This window comes from Lepidochelys kempii, chromosome 8 (assembly GCF_965140265.1).
Source record: "Lepidochelys kempii isolate rLepKem1 chromosome 8, rLepKem1.hap2, whole genome shotgun sequence".
Taxonomy (NCBI): Eukaryota; Metazoa; Chordata; order Testudines; family Cheloniidae; genus Lepidochelys; species Lepidochelys kempii.
In genome coordinates, this window is record NC_133263.1 from 45776120 (window position 1) to 45792568 (window position 16449).

The following is a 16449-nucleotide window of genomic DNA, read 5'->3' on the forward strand; positions in this document are numbered from 1 at the left end:
TCTAGATTGCCAGACACTTTTGAACAGACCCCAAAAATAATTTTATTTACTTACTATCATTATTGGGATTTTTTTATTATTATTATTTTTTCTGGAGTCTGGATCTTGACTAAACCTTGACCAAGAAATTCAGACACTGACAAAAAATAAATTGACCACCCCTGGCCAAAAGAATAACTGGCTTCAAAAAATTAGTTCTTGGAGGATAGTCCACAAATGGCTATTAGCCAACATGGTCAGGGACACAAACCCATGCTCCTGCTGTTCCTACACCAGGACTGGATAACGAGATGGATTGCTCAATAAATTGCCCTGTTCTGTTCATTCCCTATGAAGCATATAGCACCAGCCAATGTCAGAAGATAGGATTACTGGGCTAGATGGATCATTATTATGACCCAATATGGCCACTTATGTTCTTATTATGCCCTTAAACTTTAGAAAGTCAGGAAAAACAGTTAAATTGGCAATTCTCTTGCAGTTTGTTGGCAATAACTATCAGCTCTCCCTGCTAGCATGCTTGAATTAAAAGGGCTAAGGACTCCATACAAGATAGATGCAAAAAGATGTGCAAACAGAGAGTATGGATGCCATGGCTGCTCATAAGGCAATGGAGGAGAATCTGAAGGCCCCCTTAGACAACTCTTGAGCTTCCAGTCTACCAAAAAAATTAAAAAAGGTTATCCCTCCATCCAATGAAGTTAATATCTTACTATGCTGGTAGCAGACCTGGACGAGATGAAGGAATGAAAAATTTTGGACCCAATGAAAATTTGACCAACACATTTAGTTGCATATGGAATAGCTTTTAAATGTTGTCATATTCATAAGGGTTGTTGGTCTCAAGGAGGTTCAGGTGTTTTAAGAACATTAAACAGCTACATGTGGTCTGGCCATCTTACCAGACCATCTTACCATCTTAATAGAACAGTTTGTGGATAGATTAAATTAAAAATACATAAATACTACTAATGCATTCTGACTGGAAAAAACAAACAGCAATGCCTCATGTGAAATGTGCAGAACACAGGAAGGTAATAAAGCACATGGCTTTGATGCTTACTCCCCCGCATCTCCCACACTGGGGTTTTTAAACACAAGTTTGTGCAAACACCAGGTGTACATTCAGCTGTGATAACTGTTAAATATTTTTAAAGCTCTTGAAATCTAGTAAAGAACAGAGTTTCTTGTTAAAAAATTAAAAAGATGCTTCATTCAGCATAGCTGTGGTGGCAGAAAGTTCACACCTATGTTAAAAACAGTCCTCTTACTGGTGGGAAGTTATTCTAGAACAAGGCTAGAACAAATACAGTCTGACAGCCATTATGCTCTGTTCAGTGCTGGCCACACGGGAAGCAGAAATGGCAAAGAGCAGCAATGTTAAAACATGGTTGTTAGCAGGATTCTACTATCAACCTGTATGAATAAGAAATTTTGTCTGAAAACCATTATGCTGTATAACAGCCAGACACTTTATATAATAGATTTACAACAGGGGTGGGCAAACTTTTTGGCCCAAGGGCCACATCTGGGTATGGAAATTGTATGGCAGGGCATGAATGTTCACGAAATTGGGGCTGGGGTGCAGGAAGGGATGAGGGTTCTGGCTGGAGGTGCGGGCTCTGGGGTGGGGCTGGAAATGAGGGATTTGGGGTGTAGGAGGATGCTCCAGGCTGGGAGGATGCTCCAGGCTTTGGCTGCCAACTGATGTGCTGAGACTACGTCTGAGCCCGTTTTCCCTGGCAGCTTGGGACTTCAGAACCTTGCCTTGTCTGAGCCAGACACGCTAGCCTGCTGCAACACAGACCCAGGTCTGAACTACGTCCCGCAAACTGCAGGCTTAACTGAAAACAGCTTAAGAAGTGCTCCTGTCTCCAACACTCAGATGCCCAGCTCCCAATGGGGTCCAAACGCCAAATAAATCAGTTTTACCCTGTATAAAACTTGAACAGTGTAAACTCATAAATTGTTTGCCCTCTATGACACTGATAGAGAGTATGCACAGCTGTCCGTCCCCTCCAGGTATTAATTAACCCAGAGTATGTATTAATACGGAAAAAAGTGATATTAAATACAAAAAGTAGGATTTAAGTGGTTCCAAGTGATAACAGACAGAAGTAAATTACAAAACAAAATAAAAACACCCAAGTCTAAATCTAATACAGCAAGAAAGTGATTACAGAAGAAATCTCACGCTCAAAGATGTTCCAATAAGTTTCTTTTACAGACTAGGCTCCTTCTAGTCTGGGTCCAGCAATCACTCACACCCCTGTGGTTACTGTCCTTTATTTCAGTTTCTTTCATGTATCCTTTGGATGTGGAGAGGCTCTCTTGAACCAACTGAAGACCAAATGGAAGGGTCTCCAATAGACTCTCTCTTGTGGGTAGAGACCCCCTTCTCTCTCCTATGCAGAATCCAGTTGCAAGCTGGAGTTTTGGAGTCACATGTTCATGCATGACTCAAACTTTAGAGGTGGCAGCCATTGTTCACGTGCTACCTTGAATGTCCCAAGTAGACTTCTTATGTGGATTGGAGTCTTCCAAGGTTCCATAGTCCATTAAGTGTTTCTTGATTAGGCACCTAACTTGCAAATTCCTTTCTTAAGAAGCTGACCAAATGCCTTACTAAGGCTACTTAAAATAAAACAAGTACCCAGCCAATATTCATAACTTTGAATACAAAAATGATACAGGGTGCAGGCTCCGGGCAGCGCTTACTTCAAGCGGCTCCCGGAAGCAGCAGCATATCCCGCCTCCGGCTCCTATGTGGAGGTGCGGCCATGTGGCTCTGTGCACTGCCCTGTCCACAGGCACTGCCCTTGCAGCTCTCATTGGCCGCAGTTCCCAGCCAATGGTGTGGTGCCTGCGGACGGGGCAGCGCATGGAGCCCCCTGGCTGCCCCTAAACGTAGGAGTTGGAGGGAGGACATGCCACTGCTTCTGGGAACTGTGGCACGCATGTGCGGAGCAGCCCCTGACCCTGCTCCTCGACTGGAGCATGGGAGCAAGGAAAGCCCCAGACCCCGCTCCCAGGTGGGAGCTCAAGGGCCAGAATAAATCAGCTGGCAGGCCAGATGCGGCCTGCGGGCCATAGTTTGCCCACCTCTGATTTATAATAAACTTCCTGTCCTGAAATGGCCTATTGTGATATCTTATGGGGCTAAAAGCTTTTAGACTAAAAAGGTTCCCTTTTAAGTGATGTAAGCTTAGACAGAAAATAGTCTGAAAGAACAATGCCAAGTTAAAAATTGTTTAATAAACACTCCTAGATAAATATTTTTAATATGTTTACCATTAATGCTGATTTCTTTGACTTTTGCATCTTGGAAAATTAAGATTGATTAGTGAGTTTCATTTTTGTTTGTACTCAGTTTCACATTTCTAGTTCTCCTGCACTAACACAATGCTGCAGTGTTCAAATCCTAATGAACTATTTTCAAGAGATTTTAAAAACATGGGAATGTTTTCCTACAATCTCAGGGTTGGAAGGGACCTCAGGAGGTCATCTAGTCCAACCCCCTGCTCAAAACAGGACCAATCCCCAACTAAATCATCCCAGCCTGGCCTTAAAAACCTCTAAAGAAGGAGATTCTACCACCTCCCTAGGTAACCCATTCACCACCCTCCTTGTGAAAAAGTTATGGATTTCACAGATTTCACCATTTCACTAATTTCAGGTTTTAGAATACCTTGTTTTAAACTAAAAAGCATTCTAGCCTGCATTCTCCAAAAGCCACTAACCTCTCCAAGCAGACAACCACCAAAGAGCACCAAGAGCAGAATTTGAAATATTTTACTCCAGGCTAATAGTTATAGTCCATTTCAAAAGAAACATGGCTTTTCTGAAGGACAGATTAAGAATAAAGTAGATGTATTTTTCCTTGGGCATTACGTGATTTCATTGGAAAAAAACCAAAAAGGAAAAAAGATTACAATAGGCAGAATAAACAGCAGCTTAAAGAATTAAGGAGCAATAGACCACCTGCAGGGAAGGAGAAAGAAAACTGGAAGACGACATGTCTTTGCAACAGGCAGGGTCTCACAGAGTAATGGCAGTGACTATAATTACAGGTTTCAGAGGAACAGCCGTGTTAGTCTGTATTCGCAAAAAGAAAAGGAGTACTTGTGGCACCTTAGAGACTAACCAATTTATTTGAGCATGAGCTTTCATGAGCTACAGCTCACTGATGAAGTACTCCTTTTCTTTTTATAATTACAGGGTTGCATTTCCATTTAAGTAGGATTCTCTCACACCTTGAACAAACAAATTTGAAGTTTCTAGGACAAGCCACCGTTGAGATATGACATGACACAGAGGTAGTTGAATAATTTTCGAAGACAACTTAAAAAAATAAAATAAAACTCAATACATCAGAAACTGTTTGTCCAATTCATTTCAAGTTACCATAAAAACCCACAGGAAACACTTCAATTCAAAGGACCTCCTTGAGGGATTTAGCGTGGAATAAAAATAGGGCTTACAGTGAAAGTCTACATTTATGTTTTTGAGAAAAAAGTAGCCAAAGTAGATCAAGAGATAAATTCATATTCTAAAAGTATGCAAATCCCTGCTTTAATTGAAAAATACTCATCTTTAGCTACAGAGCCACAATTCGCACCTCCACAATAAAATTCTCTATACACAGAACATGCATTTCACTTAGAAGTCAGCAGATGGAAAAAGAGGTTTTGAATATATAAAACTGAGTGCCTAAGTCTGTTTCTTCACAAAAAGTTTCTTCACAACAGGTATGAAATAATTTTATTTTGATTAAACATTTTAATGCCATAGCAGAAAGTTTTATGAACAGATTTAAATGAAATACAAAAAAAAGTCCTGAACCCCAATACCATTTAAAATGTTAAGATCTCTATGCAGAAGAGAGACCAGCCTGCTGCAAAGACTGCCTGTTCCAATTCATCAACAAAAAAACAACAACAATGAAACGGAATTGTAGAGTTGCTTTGTACACTCCGGAGAGTGAGCTTCCTATGATCCCCTATCTTTGGTCTGTCTCTTCTTCTGACAGCCTCTCATACACTGAGGCACTAAGCCTCAAATACAGGGTGGCACCGAGTCTCACAAAGGGTATGTCTACACTGCAATAAAACACCCATGGTTGGCCTGTTTCAGCTGACTCGGGTTTGTGGGGCTCAGGGTGCGTGGCTATAAAACTGCAGTGTAAATGTTTGGACCCGGGCTGGAGCCCAGGCTCTGGGACTGGCCCAAGCCTGAACATCTACACTGCAGTTTTATAGCCCTGCAGCCCAAGCCAGAGTCAGCTGACACAGATCAGCCACCAGTGTTTTAGTACAGTGTAGACATACTCAGAGGATGGCACTGAGCCTCGCAGAGTGCACTCCTAACTCAGGACTTTTGAGGGGGAAGGGAAGAGGACAAATGAGAGGAGAGGAAAAATCGATGCGAGTTGTATTCACTGAATATATGCAGCAAAATCTCCTTCTGCCATTGTTACCCAGCCTCTTTTCCAATCACTGACGCAAGAGGAATAATTTCATCCATAGTACATGGGGGGAAAGAAGGGCTTCCCTCATCCCTACAATTTAGCTTGCAACAGTTGAGCCACTAATGGAGACTGCCCACCACTGTGGTAACTAGTTTGGCTAGAGCCTGATTCCATCTGTGGCAAGAGGGCAAGTTTGAGCTGTTGTACAAGAAAAAACTAGCAAACAACAACTGCTATGCAGGCATTGCAGTGTATCCTCTTGGGAAAGGAGGACTTGGTGCAGCATCTCTGGAAGCCTCTGTGACTGGCAGCCATAGAAGGAAAATTTGCAATGTTTATTATTTAGACGATCAAGATTTGAGATTTTTTTCCCCTAACAGTTATTTCAGTTATGAAAGCTTGTAATAAACCAGCAAACATACAAATCCATGTAACCTTATATAATTTGTGCCAATAAGACTGTTAGTATAAAAGACAAGAAAACTAGGGAGGAAAGCATTTTAGTTCAACTTTAATGTTAAAGTTCATAATGAGTTTTCATGTAATTAATTTGTTACAGGAAGGGAAGGATGAATTATCTTGTATTTAGTAAACAGGACTGGGAATTAGGACACCTGGGTTCTACTCCAGGCCATGCCACTGACCCTGAACAAGTTATTTCAGGCTTTTACACATTAGAGATTTTGGCACCAATGTAGCCACTCTGGTTCAATTCCCCAGCATAGATATGTAGACGTGCTTCCATTGTGCCCTACTGAATAACTCACAGGGGGTGAATGCCCTGCTTTCCACTAGTGTAGCACAACTGCAGTGGGGATTCTGTACCAGCATAGCTACACCAGGACCAAAATCTCTCGTGTCGAAAAGTCTTTAACCTCTCTGTGCTTCATTCTCCCTCTCCCGACACCTGTGAAATGGGGTAATACCTGCTTCATAAGGATTTGTAAAGCTAAACTGACATGTGAAGCACTTTCAGATTCTGGGATGGAAGGTGCTATAGAAGTCAAGATTACAAAAGTCATTTCATTCATCAACCTGAGGTCCAACAATGCTTCTGAAAATGCTAGTAGTAGTGGACAAAAGCTGGATTCAAAACAATTTATACCATTTTATTTAGTGTTTAAATAGCCATCAAAAATAGTCTGAATTCAAACAAAGCAGCAAATGCTATGCAATTAAGTATCAAAGAATCCCAAAGTGATCTCAAAGCTTCCGGGGCTGCACCATTTAATTGGCTTTGCAGAAAACCAAAACTATTAAGTGTTAAGTTCAGCATGATACACACTGACTGTTTCCTGAGGTTACCACCGAGGGCCGAAGAACAGTGTTTTGCAAACACACAATATCCTTTACACATTTCCCAGGTCCCTTAGGACTGCCTGACAAATGCTTCATGTAATCGGAACTCTGACCCATATCAACATATATATTTTTAGAGGAACGTATTCCTAAAGCTTAGTTCCTTAATGTTGCCCTTGATTACTGATAGGGCATGGAAGCCCGGCATCAAAAGCAGTCATCTAAAACCATTCAAACATCCCGTTCTCATCAATTACCAGGGTCAGTATGCCCTTGATCCAGGTTTGTTTTTAGAAAGATGTGGTTTTTCCTGTATTTTAGCAGTACTTTGTGCATTTTGTCTCAAAGTTTTACGTCCAGATGAAGTTCCAAAACATAACGGTTTAATCCAAAAAACACAAGAAAATTAATGATACACCTGTTTTAATTGCTGTCCCATAAATTATGGATCTTTATTGCTCCACTGATTTAATACAGGTTTCAGAGTAACAGCCGTGTTAGTCTGTATTCGCAAAAAGAAAAGGAGTACTTGTGGCACCTTAGAGACTAACCAGTTTATCTGAGCATAAGCTTTCGTGAGCTACAGCTCACTTCATCAGATGCATACTGTGGAAAGTGTAGAAGATCTTTTTATACACACAAAGCATGAAAAAATGGGTGTTACCACCACAAAAGGTTTTCTCTCCCCTCACCCCACTCTCCTGCTGGTAACACCTTATCTAAAGTGATCACTCTCCTTACAATGTGTATGATAATCAAGTTGGGCCATTTCCAGCACAAATCCAGGGTTTAACAAGAACGTCGGGGTGGGGGGGAGGGGTAGGAAAAAACAAGGGGAAATCGGTTACCTTGCATAATGACTTAGCCACTCCCAGTCTCTATTCAAGCCTAAGTTAATTGTATCCAATTTGCAAATGAATTCCAATTCAACAGTTTCTCGCTGGAGTCTGGTTTTGAAGTTTTTTTGTTGTAATATCGCAACTTTCATGTCTGTAATCGCGTGACCAGAGAGATTGAAGTGTTCTCCGACTGGTTTATGAATGTTATAATTCTTGACATCTGATTTATGTCCATTTATTCTTTTACATAGAGACTGTCCAGTTTGACCAATGTACATGGCAGAGGGGCATTGCTGGCACATGATGGCATATATCACATTGGTGGATGTGCAGGTGAACGAACCTCTGATAGTATGGCTGATGTTATTAGGCCCTGTGATGGTGTCCCCTGAATAGATACGTGGGCACAGTTGGCAACGGGCTTTGTTGCAAGGATAGGTTCCTGGGTTAGTGGTTCTGTTGTGTGGTATGTGGTTGCTGGTAAGTATTTGCTTCAGGTTGGGGGGCTGTCTGTAGGCAAGGACTAGCCTGTCTCCCAAGATTTGTGAGAGTGTTGGGTCATCCTTCAGGATAGGTTGTAGATCCTTAATAATGCGTTGGAGGGGTTTTAGTTGGGGGCTGAAGGTGACTGCTAGTGGAGTTCTGGTATTTTCTTTGTTAGGCCTGTCCTGTAGTAGGTGACTTCTGGGAACTCTTCTGGCTCTATCAATCTGTTTCTTCACTTCCGCAGGTGGGTATTGTAGTTGTAAGAATGCTTGACAGAGATCTTGTAGGTGTTTGTCTCTGTCTGAGGGGTTGGAGCAAATGCGGTTGTATCACAGAGCTTGGCTGTAGACCATGCATCGTGTGGTGTGGTCTGGGTGAAAGCTGGAGGCATGTAGGTAGAAATAGCGGTCAGTAGGTTTCTGGTATAGGGTGGTGTTTATGTGACCATCGTTTATTAGCACTGTAGTGCCCAGGAAGCGGATCTCTTGTGTGGACTGGACCGGGCTGAGGTTGATGTTAAGATGGAAATTGTTGAAATCATGGTGGAATTCCTCAAGGGCTCCTTTTCCATGGGTCCAGATGATGAAGATGTCATCAATATAGCGCAAGTAGAATAGGGGCGTTAGGGGACGAGAGCTGAGGAAGCATTGTTCTAAATCAGCCATAAAAATGTTGGCATACTGTGGGGCCATGCGGGTACCCATAGCAGTGCCGCTGATTTGAAGGTATACATTGTCCCCAAATGTAAAATAGTTACGGGTAAGGACAAAGTCACAAAGTTCAGCCACCAGGTTAGCCATGACATTATCGGGGATAGTGTTCTTGACGGCTTGTAGTCCATCTTTGCGTGGAATGTTGGTGTAGAGGGCTTCTACATCCATAGTGGCCAGGATGGTGTTATCAGGAAGATCACCGATGGATTGTAGTTTCCTCAGGAAGTCAGTGGTGTCTCGAAGGTAGCTGGGAGTGCTGGTAGCGTAGGGCCTGAGGAGGGAGTCTACATAGCCAGACAATCCTACTGTCAGGGTGCCAATGCCTGAGATGATGGGGCATTTACAACACACACTTTGCTTCTCTACAAAAGAAAAAGGACACTAAACTTTCTAAACTACTACATGCCACAAGGGGCCACAGCAACGGTTCCCTCAACCCACCCAGCAATATTGTTAACCTATCCAACTACACTTAGCCCAGCAGAAGCAGCTGTCCTATCTCAGGGCCTCTCCTTCTGCCCCTCCACCCCCACGAACATGATACAGTTCTGTGGTGACCTAGAATCCTATTTTTGACGTCTCCGACTCAAGGAATATTTCCAACACAACTCTGAACAACATACTAATCCACAGAGACCACCCTACCAACACTACAAAAAGAAGGATTCTAGGTGGACTCCTCCTGAAGGTCAAAACAGCAGACTGGACTTCTACATAGAGTGCTTCCATCGACGTGCACGGGCTGAAATTGTGGAAAAGCAGCATCACTTGCCCCACAACCTCAGCCGTGCGGAACACAATGCCATCCACAGCCTCAGAAACAACTCTGACATCATAATCAAAAAGGCTGACAAAGGAGGTGCTGTCGTCATCATGAATAGGTCGGAATATGAACAAGATGCTGCTCGGCAGCTCTCCAACACCACTTTCTACAAGCCATTACCTTCTGATCCCACTGAGAGTTACCAAAAGAAACTACAGCATTTGCTCAGGAAACTCCCTGAAAAAGCACAAGATCAAATCCGCACAGACACACCTCTGGAACCCCGACCTGGGATATTCTGTCTACTACCCAAGATCCATAAACCTGGAAATCCTGGACGCCCCATCATCTCAGGCATTGGCACCCTGACAGCAGGATTGTCTGGCTATGTAGACTCCCTCCTCAGGCCCTACGCTACCAGCACTCCCAGCTACCTTCGAGACACCACTGACTTCCTGAGGAAACTACAATCCATCGGTGATCTTCCTGATAACACCATCCTGGCCACTATGGATGTAGAAGCCCTCTACACCAACTTAGAACGACGCTTCCTCAGCTCTCGTCCCCTAACGTCCCCTACTCTACTTGTGCTATATTGATGACATCTTCATCACCTGGACCCATGGAAAAGAAGCCCTATAACTTCAAAACCAGACTCCAGCGAGAGACTGTTGAATTGGAATTCATTTGCAAATTGGATACAATTAACTTAGGCTTGAATAGAGACTGGGAGTGGCTAAGTCATTATGCAAGGTAACCGATTTCCCCTTGTTTTTTCCTACCCCTCCCCCCCACCCCGACGTTCTTGTTAAACCCTGGATTTGTGCTGGAAATGGCCCAACTTGATTATCATACACATTGTAAGGAGAGTGATCACTTTAGATAAGCTGTTACCAGCAGGAGAGTGGGGTGAGGGGAGAGAAAACCTTTTGTAGTGGTAAACACCCATTTTTTCATGCTTTGTGTGTATAAAAAGATCTTCTACACTTTCCACAGTATGCATCTGATGAAGTGAGCTGTAGCTCACGAAAGCTTATGCTCAAATAAATTGGTTAGTCTCTAAGGTGCCACAAGTACTCCTTTTCTTTTTGACTTAATACAGAAGATAGCTGTAATCTTTAAAAGAGGAACTATCCCTATAAATATACATGTTTATAGAGGATCACAAATGTAAAGTTAAGTGCATAATGAGTACCCAAATGGCCAAGTTACAAGAAATATGGGAATACCAAAGTTGAGATTTTTCTAGATTCTTTTAGGTTTCTTAGAATCCACAGCTGGAACAGGTAAAAACACTTTCAAGTAAAATTTACTTTGGTTCAAACTCAGGAATTATCTAGCTGACCTAGGAGAACTAAGGAAGTCCAATTAAAGAGTGAGATTAAGAGTCTGAATGGCTGCAAGCCATATCTACAGGGGCTAAAAGTATTATAACCATGGTAACAGAAATAGAAGAAGAAGATCTTTCCTAGTTTCCTTTGTATATCTGATCATTTCTTGTAGTCTGTGTCATTGTTACTTTCCCCTGTAGAAACAGCCATGCCGTGTTAGTGGAGGTTTTTCATAGAAAAAACTTTAATAACGAGGAAATGTGATTGTAGAGCCACAACATTTGTCATAAGAACTCACTGGCATGTGTGCAGACACTTGAAATTTAGTCATATTTTATTGAAGTCTAAGCAGGTGTCCCTTAAATATTAGAGGATTATTTGGTGGCTAGTAGGAAATGAGAGTTAGTATTCTTGGATTTCTTACCCATCATCAAGTGTCCATACCACAACTGAAAGTTGGAGAAAGTTGTGCTGCCATTCTGTAGAGAGTACTTTAATCTCTATTGTTGCCCAACCAGCACCTTCTACCAACACAAAGTTCACTTTAGAGAACTATTTTAAAAGAATGAGAGTTGTACCAATCTTATTTCCTTACCACATCTAGACCAGCGGTTCTCAACCTGCAGCCTAATCAGCACAGGACTGTGGTCCATGTCACATCCACAGGGCAATACAAGTACTTTTGAATGGAGCCCACAATGGTAATTAGGTTGAGAACCACTGATCTAGACTATTTAAAAAAAAGAGAGACACCAAGAAGAGTGTTGGAGCAAGTTGGGATAGTAAAGAGTCTGCAATTTTACCGCTGAAGTTGACAGAAACTACAGTACAACCTTGCCTGACAGAAGAATGTGTCCATCCTTGAATGCTTTAGAGATAACAAAAGGTAACAAAAAAAATCTCAGAGCAAGTTTCTCTCAAACTAAAATCGAGTGAAATTTAACAGTTACCTTATGATACAGAAACAGCACATTTCTTTTCAGTAATCTGCAGAATTTGGCACTCTTATAACCAAGAAGAAGGGATCCTAACTTTTCTTACTCTACCATGGAACAGATAAAAGTTGCTGTGACCTTCTGTATAACAGTTACTAATAAAAGAAGCTAGTTGTATTCTTAAAATGCAGGGAACTTAAGAGGACAACCTGTTCCATTATTAATGAATTTCAGCTTTGGAACACTTAATTTGTTATCAGCCCCAAACACGACACTGAGGAGATTAATGCACGTATGCAAGAAAGAAAGAAGAAATTATTCTACTTTTATTAAGTATCTTCATTGTTTAATGGATAAAAAACCCTTGTGGAAACCATTAAAACACCCCAATACAGTTTTGCTCAATAGGTTAAATCTGTGTATGAAAAGCTAATGGCAACTAACTGTTTAAACACGGGTTATAACAATTCTCATCTTCCAACAACTTGAACTATTTGCTAGATTCTTCCTGAATCCCCCCACCCCCCCACACACAACCTTAAAAAAGGGATGAGCTGAGAGATTTGTGCTAGAAATCTTTAAGCCAGGGATCAGCAACCTTTTGCACGCGGCCTGTCAGGGAAATCTGCTGGCAGACCAGGGCGGTTTGTTTACCTGCAGCGTGCGCAGGTTCGGCTGATCGCAGCTCCCACTGGCCGCGGTTTGCCATTCCAGGCCAATGGGGGCTGCAGGAAGCGGCAAAGGCCGAGGGTTGCCGATCCCTGCTTTAAGCTATTAGTACAGTTTGCCTCAATGTTTTCTGGTAGAGTTACAAACCTTGAGCCCCAATCATGCAATTGACTGCACAGGCTGACTCCCATGCCCCCGGGGAAATGCAATTCAAGGAGCTACTCATTAGTCCACCCATATGGAGCTAACTGTAGGATTGGACCCTCAGCTATTAATCATAGTGCACTGTCCATTTACAGATACTTAAAAATGTTTGTTTTCACAAGCAGCAAAATATTTACAATGTTACAGAATGAAGTACTCTGCGCACAACTCTCTTACAACGTTGAGGGTGTTCCTTTAATTCTTGCCCTCTTAATTCTCTAAATGTTTGTAGTTTGTTCAAGTGGAGAATCCCCTTAACAGCTTTAGTACAAAAATGTTATATTGATTTTTTATTCTAAGATTTTTCAAAAAGTCAAGTTCAGTGGTTTAAGTAGTAATTTGTTTTTAAAAGAGAATCCCGCATCACCCGTTATCCTTCAAAAAAGTAACCAAAATTAAATAGATTTCAGAGGAAAAGGAAAGCAATGATCCACTGGCAATAACTTTCAAGAGCTCATACTGTCTACAAGATTGACTGGTAACAAAAATATATACAGAGAGAAATTCTCTTACTTCAACATAAGTTTGCAACTTCTTTAAGAACTTCTAACACGTGCCTCTTGGGTGTTTTGGGCGCACCAATCTGAGGAGGCTACAAAGTGACTCTCCTCTGGCAGTCATATGTGAAATGTGACAAGCAAGCAACTAAGTCAGTTCAGTTCAATTATTTATGAAATTGGAAAGGAATACATGGAAATATCCCCTCCCCAAATTCTCTCACTTTCCATTAACATTCAATAAAACCCCACATGGAGTGTGCATTTACCAACTTCCCTCTCCACAGATTTCTGTGAAGTCTATACCATTCTCTCTCTAGATGTATTATTACTTCCTATTTACTTCTGTTTGCAGCTTCAAGATTATTTTATCTTCTACATAGCAATAGCACTTAAAAACAGCAGAAGGACAGCCCCTGCCTCAAAAGCTTACAATAATTTAGAAAAAGATGCCACTGTTGGAATAACAGAAGAACGAGGCCAAGGGAAACAGCAAGATCACATTAACAGGCCACATATATATACACAGCTTTTAAAAATAAATTTTAAAGTCCCTTTGAGTCAGTTGTCTAGTCATTATTGGTTGGCACCTTATCTTAGGCATTACAGCATAAGTAGACCTCAAGGACTTGGAAGGTAACAGAACAAGTTTTACAGACTAGTTCAGGGAGTGCATTCCATGTGTAAAGAAGCAAGCACAAAGGTGTCTGTGGGAAAAAATAGAGGCTGGCATAATTGAGAGCAAACTGGTCTTCAGATCTGCGTCTCACATCCTGGCCTGACAGGCTATGTTGTGCATAATTTTAAAATTTAAAGACAAGACGACATTTGATGTGATGAAGGGGGTGACATGATCAGAAAACAAAACAGGGTTATTTTAGCTGCAATGTATCTGAAGAGTAAGGGGGCACACAGTGGGAAATGGGGGTCAGGAAAACCAGAGGGGAAAAGGCTGCAGTAGCCTGCATGGAAGACACAGACCTCGATGACAGCTCTAGTAATATGAATTTAGAAGAAAGCCTGGATTTCAAAAATATTAGAGAAAGAAACTGGAAGAATTTGAAATGGCCTAAATGTGCAGTCTAGAGAGGCAGCAGAGTTGAAGAAGACACTAAGATTACGTGCCTGAAAGGATGGTGGTGCCATAGGATCACAAAATTCTTTACAAACAGGCTATGAAGAAAATATGTTAGCCCTGTCAAAGGACATGGTCACCACAATAATATTCAGCCAAAGTGAAAAGTGAGATAGCTAAATGAAAGTTAATACAGTAAGTCAGTGTTTCTCAACAACCGGCCCATGGACCGGTGCTGGTCTCTGAGATTTTTCTGACAGTTCAGGAAGGCAGCAAGCCGGTCCCTGGTATCAAAAAAGTTGAGAAACATTGCTGTAAGTCATCCCCAGGATTCCACGGAGTTTAAAGACACCCCAACCGTCAACTACTTCACTAGGGGTGATGGTCCTGGTCACCTCAAGCACACAATGGGTGGGAGTAGAAGAGATATTTCCCAACCAAGGATCTTAAATCACTTTGTAAACCATTAAGCTCAGCCCTGGCTGCAACAGAGAGACAATCCCATTCTGTGATTAGACAAGGTCTTCCATCCTAAAAGGCCCCATAGCACTTTCCAAATTACACTAACATTGCTTCTCCTGCCACCATGAATGCAGCATACATGGGAGTTGATTATTGGGATTTGCTTGCTGGTACAGCAATTTAGATGCAGTGTCCCGCAGAAGGGAAGTCAATACACCTGTCACTGGAGATTATGGGGGCAGCACAGGATCTTTGTGGGAAGAGGTATCTAAGCCACAGGAAGGAGATACTAACTGGAAGAAAATCTCCTCTGGAAACTTGGGTGACTGGGAGCAGGAGAACCCACCACTCACAGCACGGGGGGGGGGGGACCACCCCAACCCTCCAACACCCAGGGCTACAGGGTCCCACAGGAGTGGAGAATCCCACCAAACAGCACAAGGGAAGACACCCCTAATTCCCAGGGCTATAAGACCAGGGAAAAGCAGGGAAAGCCCAGCACACAGCACAGGTGGGGAAAGACAACCCCCATATACAGGGCTATAGGGCCCCATGGGAGTGGCAGAGCCTGCAATAGACACAGCATGGGTGAGGGAAGGCACCCCTCATACCCAGTGCCATAGGGATCCACTGGAGTGGGGGAGCCCGCCATACACAGCACAGGTGAGGGAGAACGTGCCCCACAGCCAGGGCCCCACTGGAGTGGGGGAGCCCGCCATACACAACAAATGCGACCCCCATGCTCCATTTGGGAAGGGGCTCGGGATGGGGGAGTGCTCGGAGTGGCCACGGAGTCCGGCATGAAGAGGGGTCGGTGAGACCACCGCCCCTACCAGCCCGGGGCAGGGCTCCCCCCGGCTCAGCCCCCTGCCCCGGGCTCAGAGACCCACTCACCAGAGAAGGGAGCAGAAGAAGAGGCAGGAAGCCAGGGCCAGGAGCCGGCGGGGCGGCTTCCTCATCGTCTCCCCCTTCTGCCTCCCGCGGCAAGGAGGCGGCGGCGCATCCTCCCGCCTGCTGCCGAGGGGGACGAGAGCGTCGGGGCTGGAGCGCCGGGGCCGGGGCTGGAGCGCCGGGGCCGGGGCCGGAGCCTCGCTGGGGGTTCAGACACTTCCACCCGCCTCGCGCCGCTGCCCCCGTCTCGGAGCGCTCTCCAGGACAGGACAGGACAGCGCAGCGCGAGCGGACCCAGCGGAGCCGTTACCCTCCCCCCAAGTCCCCCCCTTCACGCGCTGAGCTGGAAGAAGACGCGTCACGTCACCTCCCCTCACATAAACCACGCCTCCACTCGTCGCCAGAACACAATTGGGCCTGCACATTCGCTGGCTTCCTCCCACCCCTCACAGTGATTGGCTCAGAGGGACCACTGACTGATACCATCCCCAGCCCGCAGTCAGAACTCCCACTGTGATTGGACTACAAAACGGAAGGGCCTCTTCAAAAGACCCTCGCACCCTGGGAGTTGTAGTCTTCTCTCGGCATCGTTCCCTCTCAGAGAGCGGCGAACCAGGGGTGCCCTCCCCAAAGCCAGGACCGATTTAAGCGTCTTTAGAAGAATTAATAATAGAAGTAACAACAAAAATGTACAGATAAGCGAAATGAGTTACAACATAATGATAAACGTTTCCGGGCGACTGGTAGCAGCCTAACACGGCTAGCACTGAAACCTGTCAGTATTGACCTAGCGATATTCAGGCTTCCTGTGGGCGCCG

General features: G+C 43.6%; 1 protein-coding gene across 6 annotated transcripts in view; it reads right to left on the reverse strand.

Moving 5' to 3' along the window:
• Nucleotides 1-15979, reverse strand: part of SUCO (SUN domain containing ossification factor) — an 82723-nt gene extending 66744 nt beyond the window's left edge. For 3 of the 6 annotated variants that reach the window (XM_073356311.1, XM_073356310.1, XM_073356309.1), the window contains exon 1: nucleotides 15635-15978. In XM_073356311.1, the coding sequence (XP_073212412.1) occupies nucleotides 15635-15699 (65 nt within the window). In that variant the 5' untranslated portion in view covers nucleotides 15700-15978. Of the gene's footprint in view, nucleotides 1-15634 lie in introns of all 6 variants that reach the window. The other 3 variants (XM_073356313.1, XM_073356315.1, XM_073356316.1) reach the window with 2 other exon arrangements.
• Nucleotides 15980-16449: the final 470 nt, after the last annotated feature.